This window comes from Arabidopsis lyrata, assembly GCF_000004255.2.
Source record: "Arabidopsis lyrata subsp. lyrata unplaced genomic scaffold ARALYscaffold_6, whole genome shotgun sequence".
NCBI classification, from domain to species: Eukaryota; Viridiplantae; Streptophyta; class Magnoliopsida; order Brassicales; family Brassicaceae; genus Arabidopsis; species Arabidopsis lyrata.
Window position 1 is genome coordinate 3,259,163 of NW_003302550.1, and position 18,524 is coordinate 3,277,686.

Genomic DNA, 18,524 nt, shown 5'->3' on the forward strand with positions numbered 1-18,524 from the left:
TTCATTTGTAGCTCTCTCTCTTTTCTTTGATCTTCATCAGATATACAAGTTACTCAGAAAAGAATAGAAAAATTTACAAAGAAATTTTTTTATTAACAGACAAATACAGAGAATGGTGGATTCCGAGTTATTTTCTACAATGGTTGGATGACTGAAAGAGATTTAGTATGAAATTTAACAAAACTAAACAGACAAAGCGCAAAGCTAACCTCCGGATTCCATTGACAAAAAGCTTTTTTACTGCTTTATCCAGCTGGCTAATCCTGGCATGCATCTCAGGTCAATATCTTGAATTTCATCTGCAATTTGGATCCAAATGCAACTATATGAGCTTGAACATTGCGGTGGGCAGAACTATGAGTAACTCGTTGAGAACAGGTGTTGAATATCAGAAGTTTCTGCAACAGGTTTGTTTAAATCATAGCTTAAAGAGCCAATGAAGTACTACTGATCCAGATATACGGAACCTCTGCGTATAGTCTCATCAAGAATAACTCGCGAAACCTGGTTACCAGTAATTGTAACATCAACATTAGCTTTTCTATTGATGATCCAAACATATCCATGGAAACTATCTCTTAGTCTTTTTCAGATGTATGTGGAAGACAAAAGAAAATATTGGTCCCGGGAAGATACCTTGTAAGGAGCTGGGTCCATGGCATCATACCAAGATAAGCAACAAGGAGCTACCTTCTTATGGGTTTCAAAACTGAGCTTTTACCAAATCATTAGATGAAAAGCTCTGCAACCAATTTTGGTAAGTATCCCCTGTTTCAATTAGAAGTGTTTGCCTCATTTTCTACTCACAACAGCTAGAATTGGAATTCTGCCGTCTTTTATTAGACAAGTAAGATAGCATGACGTCCTAGAGTCTTCCACAAACTTACTTGTAGCATCAACTGCAAGCAGATAGTTCCTATCTACTGAAACCGGAAATCTTCCTTTATGAACCATTTCTCTGAATATCCCAAACCCGGCACTGATGTTTTCACTTGACAGAAAAGAGCTTACGAGGGATAAGTAAACAGCTGAATCAGGCTCCATTTCCTTTTCTTCCATCTCACGAAAATAAACTAAGGCTTCACTAGACCAGCCACAGTTGCAAAGACCCTGAATAAGTGCCATGAAAGTAATTCTATTTGGATAGCAATCTTTGCCCTTCATTTCATTCCAACGAGAGATTGCTTCACTAGGTCTTCTGCTAGCGCATAGCCCGTGTATTAAGCTAGTGTAAGTAATAACATCAGGGTTTTTCTCATCCTCATACATCCTCACTATACAAGACAGGCCCCGGTCAATCTCACCTTCCTTGCACCATCCATCTATCATACTGTTATAAGTAGCAACAGAAGGTTTTAGTCCTTTTGATACCATTTCGTTAAACAGGTTATCAGCTTCCGTAGTTCGACACGCTTTACATAGAGCCTTTATCAATACATGATATGCAATCACATCAGGGCAGTGACCATTGGCACATGTGTCTCGGAATAACTCTAAACCTCTATCTACTCCCTCATTTCTTATGAGACCCTCAATTGCAGCAGTATAGGAAACCATGTGACGAAGGAAACCTTCTCCAGCTACATCATCAATGTATTTGCAAGCATCAACAGCCTTTCCATTCTCGCAAAGTTTTTTGACAAGACAGGTAGTATGCTTTATCCATGGCTCAAATCCATAAAAACGCATCTTTTTCAGCAGGTCCAATGCTCCTGCAAAATCGCATCGTTCAGCCAAGCAACCATAAATACAATTAAGTGTGTATTGACTTGGTTCAACTCCGGCATCCTTCATTTCTGCTAAGAGTTTCAAGCTTTCTTCCGACCTTCCTTCTTTACACATCCCCTCTATTATGTTGTTGTACATCATAAGACTTGGAATAAGACCATTCTGGACAATATCATGTAACAAGGTCACTGCCATATTCACCTTGTTAGCTTTGACTAAGCAGTCAATCACAATGCTAAGAGAATCTGAATCTGGGAGGATTGCTTTATTTTGATCCTTAAGAAGCTTCACAATCTCAGACATACCATCCGACTCATGATTTCCCATGAGGTTCTGAATAAAATTGTAAGCCTCATGCACCAAATCATTCCTAATAAACCCCTCCAACAAAGATTTATAAAGAAGCATCACAGATTTTGTGTCTATGTCTCCAATGATCACTTTTGTTATCCGACTTAATTCACTTTCTTCAGAAAATGAACATAATAGCTTCCCAAGTATTCCTCTATCAGGTGGGATTCCCGACCTCTTAATCTCCAAATACAAACTCAGAGCCATCTCAAGATCTTTATGCTTGCAAAGTCCTCCTATCAACACATCATACAATGCAATATCAGGGTTCATACCCATCCGACGCATTTTCTCAAACAACTGAAATGCTTTATCAATCCGAGACTCCTTTACAAATCCATGAATCAAAACACAAAATGTCTTATAGTTCAACCTAATATGTCGTTCTTCGAGCATCTCAATCAACTCAAAGGCCTTATCCACCTGACCCCACTTACAAAATGATACAACCAAGATGGTTGAAATATGTTCATCAAGCCAACCTCTACTAAGAATCTCATTAAAAACACTCAAAGCTCTCTCGGACTTCCCATTGTTGCAATAAACCTGCAAAACTGGTGTAAGAGTAAATTTATCGAAATGAAAACCGCAATCCCTCATCTCCTTCAACCTCGCCTCAACCAACTCAACCGAGCTTGAATTCGACTTAGAAATTGCTTCTAACAAACAGTTATATGTATAAGCATTAGGAACACAAAGACCCATCTCTCTAACTCGATCAAAAACAGAACTTGCTTCTTCCACTAGCCCAGCATTACCCAAACACCGAATAAAAAACCCTAACGCTCCGGGAGACATTAAACAACGAGAATTCAGAATATCTCCAACCAAAGCCGTCAGTGAGGCATTTTGTCGAGCACGTGATAGGATAGAAGCCATGGCATTGTAAGCATACATATCGTTTCTATAACCTTCCTGTTTAGAAGCCCAATTGAAGAAAAGATAAGCCAAACCCCATCTTTTGAATTCATTCAAGACTGTTTCAACTACCTTGGTGTTGAGCTCTGGAGCGAGTTTTAATAGCTCAGGGTCGTCAGGGGAAAAAGGTTGTCTTGTGAAGATCGCAATCAGGTTTTGGGCAAGCTTGGATTGATTGGGATAGAGAAATCTGGTGTTATCTAGCTTTGTAGTGAATGGTCTGTGAAGTTGGCGTTGTTGTTGTTGTTGTCTAGAGAATCGTTGGCAAAGAAGAGCAATTCTCGAGAAGGCCATGAGAAGAAGAAGACAACTAGACCCAAAAACCCTTTCCTCTGTGGTTTTGATTTTACTAAACCCTTTCGTTTTTGTTGGCACCTGAGAAGACCGTGTTTGGCTTCTGCTGTTCTGCTCCAATTTGAAACGCGAGTTTTGCAGACGTGATTTTTAAGTCGCCGACAAATGTCAACCTATTGCAACTTTTTTCTTAAATAATAAAGACAAAAAAAAAAAAAAAAGACTTCGATCTACGTGGTTTGCGCTTATTGGTTTAACTAGAGGAGTAAAAGTATACTAATAATATAGCTCTTTGGCTTTGTGGTCTTATTACTTACTAGGATATGATCCGCGGTACACCGCGGGTTAATTATTTGATTTTTTTATTTTTATAAATTGATGAATTTATTGTGTATAATATTTTTTGTTGTATACCGCGGATCACATGCGTTGTATCTAAAATAAAAAATTTTAAGTTGTATTTGTTTTGTTTAGTGTTTAAGATTGTATAATTATATTTTGATTTGTTATTTATAGGATTTCACCTGTGGTATATTGTCTCGTATTAATATTGACCCAAACCCGTCCAACCATATAATCTAAAATGAAATTAAACATCATTTTGTTATTTTTTTAATAACACTTTTATTTAAATGTCATATAATTCGAGTTAATTTGAAAGTTGCTTTCAAATAGTTTCCATGTATATTTTTAAATTAGTGTGTGTTTTTGGACCAACCCGTAAAAACAATTTATAATTGTATCTTAAAATACTAATTAGGATTTCACCCGTGATATACTGTCCCATTTTAGATAATTGTAAAAATTAAAGAAAGATCCGAATGACTCAATTTCGGGTCTGAATAAAATAACGACATGATTAAATGCTCAATTTGTTCTTAAAAATGTTAATATAGATTACACACATATTTTTATTCATCGATTGAGTAATATATGTCCGTTTTAAAAAATTTGAATTGTAACATATGCAGAAAAAAAAAAACTAAAATTTACTAACTATTTATATATTTTATAATAATTTAAAATAATATAAATATAAGATCAAATAAAAGTGAAATAAGAATCATATATTTATGTTTAAATTAGGTAAAGAGGTTTTAGGAAATTAGTGCAAATTTGTTATATTAGCATTAAATCATCATATTTGATTTCTTTATCTATAAAAATCGTGGAGAATATACCATAAATAAAGCGTTTAAATATAGTAATTAGTTGAGAAAGTATATATATTTTAGATTTTATTAATTATTTTCGTTTTTTAATTTTGCCAAAATTTAAGGAAAGATCCGATTGAAGATTTCCGGGTCAAAATTAAACAAATTTGACCCGATTTGGGTACCCCAAAAACTGCTGCAAAAATGTATAGTAGATTATCATCAAGTCATGTGATATTCATACATATGTTAGTAATCAAACAAACGCATGCATAATTTTTTTTAATTGAGAGTTAACAACGACAGTGGCATTGTCCTCCGTGAGGCAGAGATTTGCAGAAACCGCCTCTTCCATTGTCGCATCCATTGTGACACCAACTGTTGCATCTCTGCTCGTCGTTGTTTGTGTTGCACTTTCCAAATTTCGGGTGGCTATTACAACACAAGGAACCACTCTCTACAACATATCCTTCAACATCTGCCAATATATCACACAGAAGTGAAGCAGTTTAATTTCTATAATATGTATGAGTTCATGGGTTTTTGTGATTAACATAACAAGTTTGTATATTGAAACCAGCCCCGGCTTAGATGGGAAGGGCGGAAGTGCGACGGCCCGGAGCTTTTTTTTTTATAAAAAATTTTTACATATAAAAAAGGCCCAAATATTTTTTAAAAATATTATTAATATGAGAATTATATTTTAAGAGGCCTAATTATTTATAAGAAAATGTATAAAAAGGCCCAAAATTTTTAAAATAACAATTTTTACTATAAAAACTCCGCAAAATTTTTAAAAATTAAGTAAATTTTCTCTTTGTATATAATAATAGGCCAAAAAAATTTTTTTTGCCCTAAGGCTCTCAAATATATTGAGCCGGGGCTGATTGAAACACAAAAATAAGTTTCTTAATTAGATTGTAAACACTTGAGAAATAAACCTTAATTAAAAGAAAAAGACGTACCAACTGAAAAAGTGAGAACAAGGAGCAAAGCAAAACAAAAAACTTTCAAACCAGCCATTGTTAATCTTCTTTTTAGATTTTTATAAGTGTTTAAGCTTGTTTTTAATTTCAGATACAAAGAAAGATATACTTTGTTCTTATTTATACCAAATGTATTCCGCATTTAGTTAATCTGTTGATGAAAACAAACTTCTTTTTGCTAATTATATTGTAACGTTTAATTTTTGTTTATGGAAAATTCAAACCTTTCATGTTCTGTTTGTGACTTCTTCTTCTTGTTGAAAATAACAGAACCCCTAAAAGATCAAATTAGATCATGCCATGTTCAGTCCAACACCAATGGGCTTTTCTTAATTTGTGAAGGCCCAAAACTCTTTTTTTCTGGACTATTTTAGCCCAATTAGCGCTTGTATAAATTAGAGAGCCACTGGAAGTTATAACTTGAAAAGTTTGTCATCTTTTCCGATTTGGCTGCACCGCCAGAGATCGACGACGCTGAGCTTAACAAAGAGGTATCGTGTGTTCCGTTTTCACTCTCTTTTCTTTTCATTCGCCTGGTTGTTTTGTTTCGTTTCGTTTCGTTTCTTCATCTATGGATTTCTCATAGGTGTCTTTTGTTTTTTTTCAAGGGTTAATGTTGCCTCTCGAAAACCTAGCAGTCTCCATGGACGAATACGCCGCCAAAGTAATAATCTTCTTCTCCTTATGAATTTCTTCCTTGTTGTTTTCTGTTTATTTCTATATTGATGGTTTCTTCACTAAGTTTTAACTTTATATAAGAAAAAAGATTTGAATTTCTGATTAGAAGATTTTTTGTACCTTAGGAGATGGAATTGATGGGTCATGATGCAGACATTCGAAAAAGGAGGTAAATAAATTCTATTCTTTTTTTTGTTGGGAGAGATTTGTATCTGTAAAGATGATGACGTACTCTTGTGTGTGTATTGATGATATTATCTCTTGCAATCAAATTATTGCAGTTGCATTAGCTTTTCCGTAACGGGGTATGACACTTCGGTTGCTTATTATGATCTCAACCGCGCGTTGAGAAAGCATTTCGCTTCATGTGGTAGGATCAGACAGTGTTGTATTTCAAGAGACCCTGAAAGGGGTTATCTCAGCAGGTAATTGTCTGATACAATTAGTCAGTGGTCAGGTCCTTCCTTGAACAGTAAGAAAGCAAAGGTTGCATGGGTTGATGTTTGTACACCAAAGAGTGAAGGTGGATTAGGGCTGCGATCCATTGAGGAAGCAAATAAGGTTAGTGTTTTGAAGTTGATTTGGCGCTTATTGTCGGTAAAAGGGTCCTTATGGGTGGATTGGGTGCAAAGATATTTGATTCGTCATGGTTCCTTTTGGGCTGTCAAAGAAAACACAACATGCGGCTCTTGGATATGGAGAAAAATGCTTAAGTACCGAGACATGGCCAAAAATTTTCATCGGGTAGAAGTAAGGAGTGGAGAAACCACGTCTTTTTGGTATGATTCATGGAGTAACCTGGGTTATCTCATGGAGAAGCTTGGGGAACGGGGCTGTATTGACCTGGGGATTCCTCTATCAAGTACAGTAAAGGAAGTGCTGACTATGACCCGCAGAAGGAACCATCGACAAAATATCCTTAATCTGGTGGAAGAAGAAATTCGAAAACAAAGGTTAAATCAGAGAACAATGGACCGTGATATAGCATTGTGGAAGGGGAAAAATGGCTGCTTTCGTAAGAAGTTTATAACAGGAGAAACATGGTCGTTGCTACGTATTGCTAAGCCACCGATGGAGGGACATAAGGAGATATGGTTCTCTTACGCAACTCCTAAATATGCATTTCTTACTTGGCTGGTGTTGAAAAACAGAATCTCAACGGGGGAGAGAATGGTGAAATGGAATAGTAATGTGAATCCAAGTTGTGTTTTTTGTAATGTACAGATGGAGACAAGGGAACACCTATTCTTTACATGTCATTACTCCAAACAGATTTGGAGGACTTTGGCAAAGGGGATCCTCTTAAACAGATTCTCGGAATGTTGGAGTGAGATATTGAAGATCCTAGCAGAAAACGTACTTGACAAAACAAAGAGCTTCTTGCTAAGGTATATTTTCCAGAACTCCATACATTCGATTTGGTGTGAAAGGAATAGAAGAAGGCACGGAGAGCAGCCCTCATCGATAGAGGTACTTGTGAAGATGATAGATAAAAATGTCCGAAACCGGTTGTGCACGATCCAAGGAGGTGGCGACTTGAGATTTGAAGGTGGCATCCAAGTTTGGTTTGAATCAAGGCAATAGAGTTTACACGATAAAAAAGTTCTATTCAATTTGTTTTTGAAAAAGTTAGCATTCTATATGTATAAACGTTTCTTTTTCTTTTGAATATAATTTAACATTAAATTCAAAAAAAAAAAAAAAAAATTGTCTGATACAAATACTTTGTATTTTGTAGATTTAGGAAATTATTAGGAAACTCAGAGAACTATTTTACTCTTGTTACGTGTTATTTTTGTGTGTACCTAGTATCATAATAAAGTTTAACATGTTCTTCCTCCAAATTTTCCAGCTCAAGTTTTATGAAATATCAACTTATTGGCTTTTCATTTCTTTTTCCTTTCAGCTTTGCTTGGATGGCCATTCGGGGAGAAAAAGGTACAGGAGGGAAAGTGTTGGACCTTAATGGAAGTGACTTTGGAGGGTGTAAACTATTTGTTGAGGCTTCACCTTCTCAGGGACCAAACATTGAACTTTCCTCTGAAGCGGCTGCTGTTAGATCTGCACGCAGTCGATTGTTCCGGTAATTTTTTTTTAGTTCTTGTAGATTTGCATCTGTAATAAATATGTCTTCTTCTTCTTCTTCTTGTGTGTGTGTTGATGATATCATCTCCTGCAGAAGCATCATTGTTTCTGTTTCGGGATTTGACCCTTGGCTTCCTGAGCATGATCTCGAGAGCTCTTTGAGAAGGCATTTCTCTTCATGTGGAGAGGTCACGAATATTTCTATTCACAGAGGACCTGGCGGTATTATCAAAAGGTTTGTTTAATTTGTGTCTTCTCCCTCCACCGTTTTTAAATGCTAACTAGCTAAAGACATGTTTCTGTTACAGCCCTGCTTTCATTTTTCTTCTGGGAGAAGACGCAGCAGAGCAGGCGCTGGAACTTAGTGGAAGCGACGTTGGAGGATGGAAAGTAGCTGTTAAGGTTTTACCGTTACCGCCAACTATTAATGAGAGCTTAAATCAAACAAGGTAAAAATTTATTTTCTCTGTGGAGATGTTGTTGATGTTCTTGTGATGATCATCTCTTATTATAATTATTATTTTTATTGCAGTTGCTTTGGGATTTCCGTTACGGGATACGACACTTTGCTTCCTGAGGATGATCTCAAGACCGCGTTGAGTAAACATTTCCGTTCATGTGGAGAGGTGACGGATATTTCTATAAGGAGAAGCAGTGCTTTCATTTATATTATGGGAGAAGGCGCAGGAGACAAGGCTACGGAACTTAGTGGAAGTGACATGGGTGGAGGATGGAAAGTAGTTGCCAAGGTTGATTCTGTTCCGGGTGAATACCATGATGAGGACCCACCTATGTTTATAGGCTAATAAAGATGACTAGGAGTAGAAAGCTCTCTCTTTAGAAGCTCTATTTGCTGTTGTTATAACTTGTGATGTAATGCAAACCTTTTTTTATTGGGTTTTCCTTATGTCTTTGTCTGGATTAATAATTAATCATCATCTGCCTTCATTACTACTATAAGTATGCTGTTTTTTTCTTTGTTTGCTTTTGGTCTGGATGTTAAAAGTAAGCGCAATATAATCATTTATCTGCCTTGATAACCCACTTACTGTATGAGCAGCCCTGTGTCTACTCGACTACTGTTCGATTGATTAGGTAGACAAAAGCGTTATCTCCACACAATTTTTACGTTTCTTGTCGCAAATAACAAAACCCCTAAAAGGCTAAAATTATATTGTAACTTAAATGGGCCTTTTAATTTCTAAAGGCCCAACATTCTTTTCATCTGAATTATTTTTAAGACCAATGAGGCACTGGAAGTTATATAAAACTTGAAAGTTTGTCATCGGCGAACCTCCGATTTGGCTGCACCGCCGGAGCTCGACGCTGAGCTTTAACAAAGAGGTGTCGTATATTACACAATCAGTGAAGATCGAACCTTAAAACCATGGCTTCTCCAACTAATTCACAGAAAACAGGTAAAATAAAACCTTTAACTCTCTTTTCACTCGCTGGCCGATTCGACTCAATCCCTTTGTGCGAAATCCATAGATGGTCTCAGTTTGCCATCGAGTAATTTCCTAAGTTTCTGAATCTTTGTGGTGTATTTTGATGTTGCTATTCGTAATCAGCCAATTTATGCCAGAGATTCGTGTTCATGTTTTCAAGTTACATCTTCTTTTTTTTTTGTATACATTGATTTGATGAGCCTAGCTTCTTTTGTCTCCGATCTTGTAACAGTTTCGGATGACGACGAGGTTGATTACTCCATCAAACCAGAATTCTATGATTCAGATCTTGACGATAAAGATGAGCTATGGATGGTTAAGAAGAGAGATGGTCGTACTTCTGATGCTCTACTTAGCTGTCCAGCTTGTTTCACCACTGTTTGCTTGGAGTGTCAGAGGTAATTTCCATTTTCTTAATCTATCTACATTTCTGATTCATTAGAACTTAGTGTTTTATCTTCATACGATGTTATACTCCATCGAAGCTTTGATTTCTCAATGTTGCTAAGGCTCCATTGTTCATTCCTCACCAATGTAGTAACTTGCTAGATTCTGGAATGTTGGCTTCATTTGGAGATTCTTGACCATTTTATTACAGGCTCTAGATTTTTCTTAGGAATGACAATCTTGATAGAATCTAATCTAGTTCAATTCCCAATCCCAAAACCCCAAGTAAATCCAGAACTTCCTTTTATAGCTGTTAGCTCTCTAGATAGATAATCAACTCAACGATTGCTGATAAACCTACTATCCATTACAAACCCGCCTAGGCTATTACAACGCTCATGAGATAGACTAACATAAGGACAATGGATTTCTTTCTGTCGTCTTCAATCCTATGATATTGTTTTGTTTATAACTTGATCCCTTTCCACTTGTTTGAGCTGTGTGAATTGACATAGGAGCTTGTTTTAGTAATATTAACTGTGGAAATCAGATTGAGACAAGTGAGTCAAACTTTTGCAGGCACGAGCAGTATGTGACACAGTACAGGGCAGTCTTTGTGGTCAATTGCAAAGTAGATACAGACAGAGTTTTGCAACAAAATGCATTGCCCTCAAAGGTTGGGAAAAGAAGGAGAGATTCCGAGATGCAAGAAACTGGTTCTGAATGCAGCGAAAAAGTTAACCCGGTCTTTTGCTCGGCTTGTTCAACAGAGATCGGAGTAGTTGACAGTGAAGAGATCTACCATTTCTTTAATGTCATTCCAAGCGAGCCTTGATACAAACATGGTTTTATGAGTTGTTTGTAACGAGTTCGAAACATGTGATTAGGAGTTACGTTTCGATTGTTTGATAAAATTTAAAAAATCAAGTCATTAGAGAATTTTGAGTGACGCCTGAATAATCAAAGTCTGAATCGTTCACATTATTATTATTATCAAAGGAATACCATATACGACTTGGTCTCCGAATGTCTCTAATTGACGCTAGTCAGATGGCAGAAGATAAAGCGATCCTCTCATATTAAAACATGAGATGACGTGGATTATCCTGATTGGTGGAGTAAGCTAAGAAAATCTAGGGAGGCATCGCCAAGTGAAAAAACTAGAAAAAGAAGAAGATATTTGTATGAAACACGAGTTGATTCTCTTTTGACACAAGTGTCACTTTCTTGTATTTTCGTCCACAACCTCCATAATAATTCTATACAAATTCCCATTAATAAATAAAGGCAGATGAGAATGGGCTCCAGCTGTTTAACACATTTGACAATTGTCAAATGATTCGTACACATATCCCTTTATATTTCTTTAACAAAAACAATATATATGTATTTTTGGTAAATTGGTGATCATTAAAAATTATCTATGCATTTATCCAGCTAACCCCACAACTAATCATTCAGAAAAACACAGTTAATCACTCAATATAACTTTTAAAATGAGCCGGTCATTAATAATTGTCTATTGTATGTTAACTTTTGTGTCAACGTTTTTCTTTTTCTTTCTTTAAAATTTTTAATTAACTAGTTCAATTGAATCCTAGCAAGTAGCGACCAAATGTGACTAAAATTTCTCTATAAGTCTCTAGTTTGGTGGTTCCCCAACTGTGAGTAGTAGTTTCACGTATTATATTTATATCGACATCTTTAATAAGTTAGCTTGGGTATAGTTTTAAGAAAAAGGGCATTTTAACGTAACTCATGGTTGTATCGTATGGGTACGAGTACGACAATCATCATAACAATTATTTCTGTAAAGGATTTCATAATCATAACAAATATGAAAACGATAATATAGTATAATGTGAATGACAGAAAAATATTCATTCCATAAATCATAAAGAGATTATTGTGGCGAAATAATTTTTAAAAATCTCGACGCAACGACATATTAAAAGAGGCGTATCTGCCAGGTGGGCACGACTATTTTTATTATGTCACGCCCCAAATGGAATTATTTATATTAGGATTGCTTAATGGGTAATAAGAAGAATTTTGATTATACAAATTGCACACACGAACGCATATCGTGTGGGGATCACAGTGGTTGGATTATACTCAGGTTAGTAAGTATAGTAATCAGTGTCATAAAGCGCGTAATTGTCATTTATTTGAGCTATTTATTTATCTTAGAACAAACACAAACAAAAAGAGAGAAACATAATCACAAATTAGTAGATGTGAAATTATAAATGACTAAAAGTAACAAATTGAAAATCGTAATTTGTGTTGATGTTGGTGTAAAGTCTACTGACCAATCTTTTCAACTATCGTGGAAACTGGAAACAGCTTTTGTCTTTAACTGCAATCTAATTTTCCGACATCCCTTTAAATTGAAATTAAAATCACGAGTCTGATGAGTGATTGTCAACTTTTGATCCCTGCGGTAAACGTGTATCATTCGAGTGGTTACAATTTACAAATCATAAATTAACAGGTACTACTTCGTTCTACAATAATTTTTATCGATAAGAAATAACGGTAAAAAGTTCAGCATTATAGTGGTTACCGGTCGGTCACAGAAGTAATAAGAATTAGCAACCCAAACCAAAATCGATTCATATTGTTCTTGTAAAGCTAAGTTACTTATTTTCTACGAATCCTAATTACTCGTAATTTAGCTAATGTAATTGAAGCAACCATAATATAAATGGGGACCCCAACTAACTACTAAACCTAAAAACTTAAATTCTCCTGCCGGACCGTGGTCCCAACGCTATAGTCAACACCGGAGTCAAGCGCGTGAGCTTTAAACGCGTCCGGACAAATAAAAAAAACCTAGCAGAAGTGAGCTGTGTGGGACCCCACCAGCCATGTGCTCTCCTTCCTGTCTCCACCAGCCTAGCTTCCTCTCAAATCATTACCTCTTCCTCCTTCTTCATCTTCTTCTTCTCGAGAGAGAGTTAGTTGTGAAATCGCCAACATAACGAACCCTAATTCCATGGCCAACAACGACGGAGCAGTGACTAACGGCGTCATAATCGAGCAGACGTCAAACAAAGGACCTCTTAACGCCGTTAAGAAACCACCGTCTAAAGATCGACACAGCAAAGTTGACGGAAGAGGAAGAAGGATTCGTATGCCAATCATTTGCGCAGCTCGAGTTTTCCAATTGACCAGAGAGTTAGGTCACAAGTCCGATGGTCAAACCATAGAGTGGCTTCTCCGTCAAGCTGAGCCTTCTATCATAGCCGCCACTGGAACTGGCACTACTCCGGCAAGTTTCTCCACTGCTTCTCTTTCCACTTCTTCTCCGTTTACACTCGGAAAACGTGTCGTCAGAGCGGAGGAAGGAGAATCCGGCGGCGGCGGAGGAGGAGGAGGGTTAACAGTGGGACACACAATGGGGACTTCGTTAATGGGTGGTGGTGGTTCTGGTGGGTTTTGGGCTGTTCCAGCGAGGCCTGATTTCGGACAAGTCTGGAGCTTTGCAGCCGGAGCTCCACCGGAGATGGTTTTTGCTCAGCAGCAGCAACCAGCTACACTCTTTGTCCGCCACCAGCAGCAACAGCAAGCTTCCGCCGCCGCAGCCGCTGCAATGGGTGAGGCTTCAGCAGCTAGAGTTGGGAATTATCTTCCGGGTCATCATCTCAATTTGCTTGCTTCTTTGTCTGGTGGAGCTAACGGGTCGGGTCGGAGGGAAGACGACCACGACCCACGTTGAGAAAAAAGGTCTTGTCTTTTTGGTAATGTATAGAAAAAATCCAATGTTTTATGTCATCGAAAGTGTTTAGAGAGTACTTAAGTTTGTGGTTTCTTTTACTCTTCTTTTGAGTAATTTAAGCTTATTGCTTGTTTGATTAGGGTTTTAGGGTTTAAGAATATTTGGTCTCATTAATTTGTTTCGGAGAGTGATAGAAGGAGAGAGAGATTGATTGGTTGATTGTTGTACTAAAACGCCATAAAAGCTCTGTTTTTGCTGGCGAAACAGAGACGTCGTCTAACTAGAAATCATTGCCATTAAATCAAATCTTTAAACAACTAAAGAACAGCAAAAACTCTGATGTTCTGGCCCTCCGGTAAGTTTTGTGCCTGAATTCTATTACGGTTCGTCAATGAAGTTGTCCAGTTTTTAATTTAGTAGTACAGAGTATAGACAAAGAAGTTACAAGAAAAGTGACGAATGGCTAATTGGTAGAAGACAGTCTTTTACTCTTTGGTGGTAAAAGAAACAAATTTGAAGACGGGTAAACAAAGCCGGTCCTGATGATAATTCAGGTTCCAACCAAAAACTTTTAAAACTAATAACAAGCCCATCCAGAGCCGTTTAAGCGGGTAGTAATAGCTGTTGCAATAAAAGCTTTCTGCAAATCTTCAAACACTAAAAGAAATAGTTCAATTTAAGCATCGTTATTAATTTTAACCGGAGCAAACCGATTGGTGAAATTGGATCAAACCGTCTCGAACCGGTGACCCTAAAATAGACTGCTTCTTGGGTATTTCGGAGCTCCTGCAACGTTTCTTCTCATCGATTTTGACCGGAAGCTCCATGAATCAAACAAGACTTTCTTTTTCTCTCGGGGAGGATCAAATGGCAAAAGTAATTCCGTCACTATAGCAAGCAAAGAATAAAGGGTAAAGGTGTAAACTTTGCTTCTCTCCTTCAAAGTCCACGCGATTCTCACTGCCAGCCTCTGTGAAATTTCCAGACTTTCTCGCATTTTCCCTCGTATCAGCCGTCAATTTCAAGTGGGTATGTCTTAGATCTTCATGGCTATTCACGGCTTCTGTTCAATTCTTCGTTTCTCAGTTTTTGACAGTTGATTTCCAGAAACCTAGGAAGAAAAGCATAATTGAAGAAATTAGTGGTTAGAATTTTCTGATTCCGTGAAATTTGAGTATTAGGAAGTATAGAAAGAATATAAAAAAAAAACCTTACTATTCATCAGTTATACATATCTATTTGAATAGTTATACATATCTATTTATAAACCTTTGAGTAAGATCTTCAATTCTCATGTGAAAACTGTGTTTTGAAAGCATGCCATGGATCAATTGTTGGATTAAAAAGATTGTTGTTTAATGTTAGAAGAACAGTAATGTTAGATTTGGTACATTGATTGAGATTAGTGTTCCTGAGATTTGGGTTTAAAAAATCTTTGGTAAAGTGAGTTGGATTGGATTTTACTTGAATGCTTGTTGTTTCCAATCTTTGGCTAATGATGTTCTTTGACCTTCTCGGGTCTGTTACTCGCATGTTTTTCAGGTCTGAGTAATCTTGTGAAGAATCGATGACAGAGATATTTAGCGACACCGGGTTCAGACAGTTAACTCAAATGTTCCTGGCGATAATCTTCTTCCACACATCGGAATACATTCTCGCCATTGCCATTCACGGAGCATCGAAAGTAACTTTAAGCTCACTCTTAATCAGCAAACACTATGCTTTAGCAATGCTAATCTCGGTACTCGAGTATATAACCGAGATTGTTTTCTTCCCGAGGCTGAAACAACACTGGTGGATCAGCAATTTCGGTCTTATAATGATCATACTTGGAGAAATCATCCGAAAAATCGCGATAATCACAGCAGGTAGATCGTTCACACACCTTATAAAGATTCGCCGGGAGGAGCATCATAGGCTTGTGACGGAAGGAGTGTATCAAATCATGAGGCATCCGAGTTACTCCGGGTTTCTTGTTTGGTCTGTGGGAACCCAAGTAATGCTGTGTAATCCAATTTCAGCCGTTGCGTTTGCGGTTGTGGTGTGGCGGTTCTTTGCAGAGAGAATACCTTATGAGGAGCATTACTTGAAGCAATTTTTTGGGAGACAGTATGTGGAGTATGCGCAGAGGGTTCCTTCTGGTGTTCCTTTTGTAAACTGATCCTTTGATCAATTGTGAACATATACGAGAATGGTTCAATTATTTTTTACATAGAAAGTTATGAAAGAGATATTGTTACTCATGTTTCAGATAATGTTCTTGTCAATGGTGAAAGAAATGTTTTTTTTTTTTTTTCTTTTGTTGCTGAATCGGAAATACTCCAAAGACTCTGCCCCAGCCAGAGGATTATGCTTTTGGACATAAAATTTGACCACTGTGTTTTAAACGTGAGTTGGCTCCGGCGAAGAGTCTCCGTGTCCGTGAGAGCGAGCTTGTCCGATTTGTAATCACGAGAAGGAACCATGTTGTGCGGAGGCTCACGTGTCTTGCAGCATTTGTCGGACCACAATCATCATACTTCGATTGGTTTAGGATTAGGGTTTTGTGGTGCTAAGATTGTGCAGCTCTCTTCATTCTTTCTCAGGCCTTCTCAGGGTATGGCGAACAGTCATCATTTCAGCCATAAATGGCATCAGCAGATGATTTCTTCATTTGGGTCTCATAGCAGAACTCCCGGAGAAATCCCTATTCTTCACAATTGTTTCAGGTTTGCTTTTCTCCTCCTCGTTTTGGTTGATTCTCAAGTGTACATTGTCGAGATTTATGTTTCTTGATTCGAAAGAGAGATCTTTTTTTGAAACCATCTGACTGATATTAAATCCTGGGACTTTGCTTTCTTTTTCTGAAGCCAACGAGAAGATGATACTGAGCTTCCAGTTGAAGGATTATCCCCAGTTTCAGGTATCTAGCTTGCTTGCTTCTTGTATCTTCATTCATGTTCCTAAGAAAAGTCACACCTTTCTACTCTTTTTATGGGGATTTATGGATACTCTGCGGTTCCTTTCCTTTTGGTAGAAGAATAGATCTTAATAGATGTTAGCTTATGGTAATGCTCTCTAGTTCTTTGCTGGTATTGCAATGCCTTTCTTTGATCTGCTTACTTGGCCGACATTCTGTCACCTTTTCGTGTTCATGTTCCCTTTTACATGATCATCTAATGCATTATATGTTGCAGGAGGCATTGTTGCTCTAGGGAAGTTTGATGCCTTACATATCGGCCATCGAGAGCTAACAATTCAAGCTTCAAGAATTGGAACTCCATATCTATTATCTTTCGTTGGAATGGCCGAGGTACTTGGTTGGGAGCCTAGGTAATGTCCCCACCTGTAGTATTAATGCCTTCCCTTTTCCTTTTGGCATAAATTTTGCTCGGTTCAAATTCCAATTTACAAATAAACTAACCTAAGATTCCTGTTCTTTGAGATAGTTAAAAATTAGATATGAATCTGCTGATCAAGTTTGTTTTTTAATCAATTTTTGCTCTCTCCCATGGTGACTACTGACAATAAAAATTTGTACAAGCAGGGCTCCAATAGTGGCTAAATGTGATCGAAAAAGGGTGCTTACCTCTTGGGCCTCATATTGTGGAGACAGAGCACCGGAAGAGCACGAGATAGAATTTGCCAGCGTGCGACATCTTACCCCACAACAGTTTGTGGAGAAGCTGTCAAAGGAGCTCAGAGTCTGCGGAGTTGTGGCAGGTGAACTCTTAAAAGATCTTAACCACTCCTTTCTCGTACCATTTCATGTTGAAAACACACAAAATAAATTGTTTGCAAAAACCGTTTTCCACAGGTGAAAATTACAGATTTGGATATAAAGCGTCTGGTGATGCCTTTGAGCTAGTGAGACTGTGCGAGGAATATGGTATCACAGCTTACATCATAAACTCTGTGATGGACAAGAAACAAGGCTCAGGAAAGAGAGACTCAGGGGACTCAAAAGACAGAGGGCAAGTCTCTTCTACACGTGTACGCCAAGCTCTTGCGGCGGGAGATATGAAGTACGTATCAGAGCTCCTTGGCAGGGCACATCGGCTTATCTTGAGAGTCAGAACCCAAGATATGCCGAGTGAAAGGATGATTTCAGTCCCGAGATCATCAATACTTAATTTACCGCCAGGGAACGGTATTTATAAGGCATGTTTGCTTCTAGTCGGTGATGAGTCTTCAAGTCCGTGTACCGTAGTTGTTGATACATCAAATATCCATGTAGAAACAGAGGAGGTACGACTCTGTAATTTAGATTCGTCTCAAGAATTTCGACTCTTGAGTGTTGAGTTCGGTTGATTCAATCTTAGTGTTCCTATGAATTCATATTTCTAAGTGTTTGTGTCTCAACTGAAATTCCTTGGAGAAGCCAAGAGTGATCTGTTCGCTCTATCGTTCACTTTTATTTTTAAGAGTATGTTGCTAGACCAGACATAATAGCCTGGGGACACTTGACACAACCCAAATTCCCAAATTTCCCCTTCCACAAGTCATAGAAATTTAGCATGACCATGGCATCGGTTTGCATTAGCGAAGCATTAGGCAACAACAAGTTGACATGGGTGATTTCGTGGCTGGACAGCGGCAAGGACAAAGACAAAGACATGTCTCAGTAGATACTGAACCAATCTGTTGTATGATGAAACATGATGGTGAGTGAAGCTCTTTGATTCTTCCTTTGCTATGAATATAACTCAAAACTGCTCACTTTTCTTGTAATTTACTTAGGAAAAGATTGAGCTTATATAAAGACTTTTGAATAGACTCAATTAGCCTTAAGTAA

The 18,524-nt window shown here is 37.5% G+C and overlaps 7 protein-coding genes across 9 annotated transcripts; 5 read left to right on the top strand and 2 right to left on the bottom strand.

Moving 5' to 3' along the window:
• Nucleotides 1–72: 72 nt before the first annotated feature.
• LOC9307387 (putative pentatricopeptide repeat-containing protein At5g08310, mitochondrial) lies at nt 73–3,456 on the bottom strand. Its single transcript, XM_021023664.1, has 2 exons — nt 637–3,456; nt 73–504 (listed from the first exon to the last, which is right to left on the bottom strand). The coding sequence occupies exon 1, from the start codon at nt 3,289–3,291 to the stop codon at nt 793–795; it is 2,499 nt and encodes an 832-aa protein (XP_020879323.1). The 5' UTR covers nt 3,292–3,456; the 3' UTR covers nt 73–504; nt 637–792.
• Nucleotides 3,457–4,666: 1,210 nt separating this feature from the next.
• Nucleotides 4,667–5,669, bottom strand: LOC9309420 (defensin-like protein 22). Its single transcript, XM_002873306.2, has 2 exons — nt 5,411–5,669; nt 4,667–4,923 (listed from the first exon to the last, which is right to left on the bottom strand). Exons 1-2 carry the CDS (start codon nt 5,571–5,573, stop codon nt 4,739–4,741), a joined length of 348 nt encoding a protein of 115 aa, XP_002873352.2. The 5' UTR covers nt 5,574–5,669; the 3' UTR covers nt 4,667–4,738.
• Nucleotides 5,670–5,844: 175 nt separating this feature from the next.
• LOC9309421 (nucleolin 2) lies at nt 5,845–9,226 on the top strand. The gene is made up of 8 exons (XM_002871271.2): nt 5,845–5,922; nt 6,040–6,095; nt 6,235–6,278; nt 6,391–6,534; nt 8,016–8,192; nt 8,289–8,429; nt 8,503–8,643; nt 8,727–9,226. The coding sequence occupies exons 2-8, from the start codon at nt 6,045–6,047 to the stop codon at nt 8,998–9,000; spliced, it is 972 nt and encodes a 323-aa protein (XP_002871317.2). The 5' UTR covers nt 5,845–5,922; nt 6,040–6,044; the 3' UTR covers nt 9,001–9,226.
• A 233-nt stretch (nt 9,227–9,459) lies between these two features.
• Nucleotides 9,460–11,013, top strand: LOC9307388 (E2F-associated phosphoprotein). The gene is made up of 3 exons (XM_002871272.2): nt 9,460–9,612; nt 9,875–10,040; nt 10,609–11,013. The coding sequence occupies exons 1-3, from the start codon at nt 9,582–9,584 to the stop codon at nt 10,862–10,864; spliced, it is 453 nt and encodes a 150-aa protein (XP_002871318.1). The 5' UTR covers nt 9,460–9,581; the 3' UTR covers nt 10,865–11,013.
• A 1,785-nt stretch (nt 11,014–12,798) lies between these two features.
• On the top strand, nt 12,799–14,030 carry LOC9307389 (transcription factor TCP21). The gene has a single exon (XM_002871273.2). The coding sequence runs from the start codon at nt 13,028–13,030 to the stop codon at nt 13,748–13,750; it is 723 nt and encodes a 240-aa protein (XP_002871319.1). The 5' UTR covers nt 12,799–13,027; the 3' UTR covers nt 13,751–14,030.
• A 129-nt stretch (nt 14,031–14,159) lies between these two features.
• Nucleotides 14,160–16,005, top strand: LOC9307390 (protein-S-isoprenylcysteine O-methyltransferase B). 2 transcript variants are annotated; one of them, XM_021021374.1, is made up of 2 exons: nt 14,160–14,775; nt 15,293–15,995. In XM_021021374.1, exon 2 carries the CDS (start codon nt 15,318–15,320, stop codon nt 15,909–15,911), a length of 594 nt encoding a protein of 197 aa, XP_020877033.1. In that variant the 5' UTR covers nt 14,160–14,775; nt 15,293–15,317; the 3' UTR covers nt 15,912–15,995. The 2 variants fall into 2 exon arrangements, with proteins under 2 accessions (XP_020877033.1, XP_020877032.1); XM_021021373.1 differs by having other exon boundaries at nt 14,200–14,779; nt 15,293–16,005.
• Nucleotides 16,006–16,117: 112 nt separating this feature from the next.
• Nucleotides 16,118–18,173, top strand: LOC9307391 (FAD synthetase 2, chloroplastic). 2 transcript variants are annotated; one of them, XM_021021371.1, is made up of 6 exons: nt 16,118–16,458; nt 16,600–16,652; nt 16,927–17,062; nt 17,277–17,452; nt 17,547–18,047; nt 18,080–18,173. In XM_021021371.1, the coding sequence occupies exons 1-5, from the start codon at nt 16,214–16,216 to the stop codon at nt 18,038–18,040; spliced, it is 1,104 nt and encodes a 367-aa protein (XP_020877030.1). In that variant the 5' UTR covers nt 16,118–16,213; the 3' UTR covers nt 18,041–18,047; nt 18,080–18,173. The 2 variants fall into 2 exon arrangements, with proteins under 2 accessions (XP_020877030.1, XP_020877029.1); XM_021021370.1 differs by having other exon boundaries at nt 17,547–18,173.
• The last annotated feature ends 351 nt before the right edge of the window (nt 18,174–18,524 follow it).

What these genes read in the sequence shown, in the direction of transcription:
- LOC9307387 (XM_021023664.1), bottom strand. Translation starts at nt 3,291, where the DNA reads ATGGCCTTCTCGAGAATTGCTCTTCTTTGCCAACGATTCTCTAGACAA.
- LOC9309420 (XM_002873306.2), bottom strand. Translation starts at nt 5,573, where the DNA reads ATGCGGAATACATTTGGTATAAATAAGAACAAAGTATATCTTTCTTTG. An exon ending in TGTTCTCACTTTTTCAGTTG is followed by an intron (nt 4,924 to 5,410) that starts GTACGTCTTTTT and finishes ATATATTGGCAG; the next exon opens with ATGTTGAAGGATATGTTGTA.
- LOC9309421 (XM_002871271.2), top strand. Translation starts at nt 6,045, where the DNA reads ATGTTGCCTCTCGAAAACCTAGCAGTCTCCATGGACGAATACGCCGCC. An exon ending in GAAAGGGGTTATCTCAGCAG is followed by an intron (nt 6,535 to 8,015) that starts GTAATTGTCTGA and finishes TTTTCCTTTCAG; the next exon opens with CTTTGCTTGGATGGCCATTC. An exon ending in GCACGCAGTCGATTGTTCCG is followed by an intron (nt 8,193 to 8,288) that starts GTAATTTTTTTT and finishes CATCTCCTGCAG; the next exon opens with AAGCATCATTGTTTCTGTTT.
- LOC9307388 (XM_002871272.2), top strand. Translation starts at nt 9,582, where the DNA reads ATGGCTTCTCCAACTAATTCACAGAAAACAG. An exon ending in AACTAATTCACAGAAAACAG is followed by an intron (nt 9,613 to 9,874) that starts GTAAAATAAAAC and finishes ATCTTGTAACAG; the next exon opens with TTTCGGATGACGACGAGGTT. An exon ending in GTTTGCTTGGAGTGTCAGAG is followed by an intron (nt 10,041 to 10,608) that starts GTAATTTCCATT and finishes AAACTTTTGCAG; the next exon opens with GCACGAGCAGTATGTGACAC.
- LOC9307389 (XM_002871273.2), top strand. Translation starts at nt 13,028, where the DNA reads ATGGCCAACAACGACGGAGCAGTGACTAACGGCGTCATAATCGAGCAG.
- LOC9307390 (XM_021021374.1), top strand. Translation starts at nt 15,318, where the DNA reads ATGACAGAGATATTTAGCGACACCGGGTTCAGACAGTTAACTCAAATG.
- LOC9307391 (XM_021021370.1), top strand. Translation starts at nt 16,214, where the DNA reads ATGTTGTGCGGAGGCTCACGTGTCTTGCAGCATTTGTCGGACCACAAT. An exon ending in GTACTTGGTTGGGAGCCTAG is followed by an intron (nt 17,063 to 17,276) that starts GTAATGTCCCCA and finishes TTGTACAAGCAG; the next exon opens with GGCTCCAATAGTGGCTAAAT. An exon ending in AGTCTGCGGAGTTGTGGCAG is followed by an intron (nt 17,453 to 17,546) that starts GTGAACTCTTAA and finishes CGTTTTCCACAG; the next exon opens with GTGAAAATTACAGATTTGGA.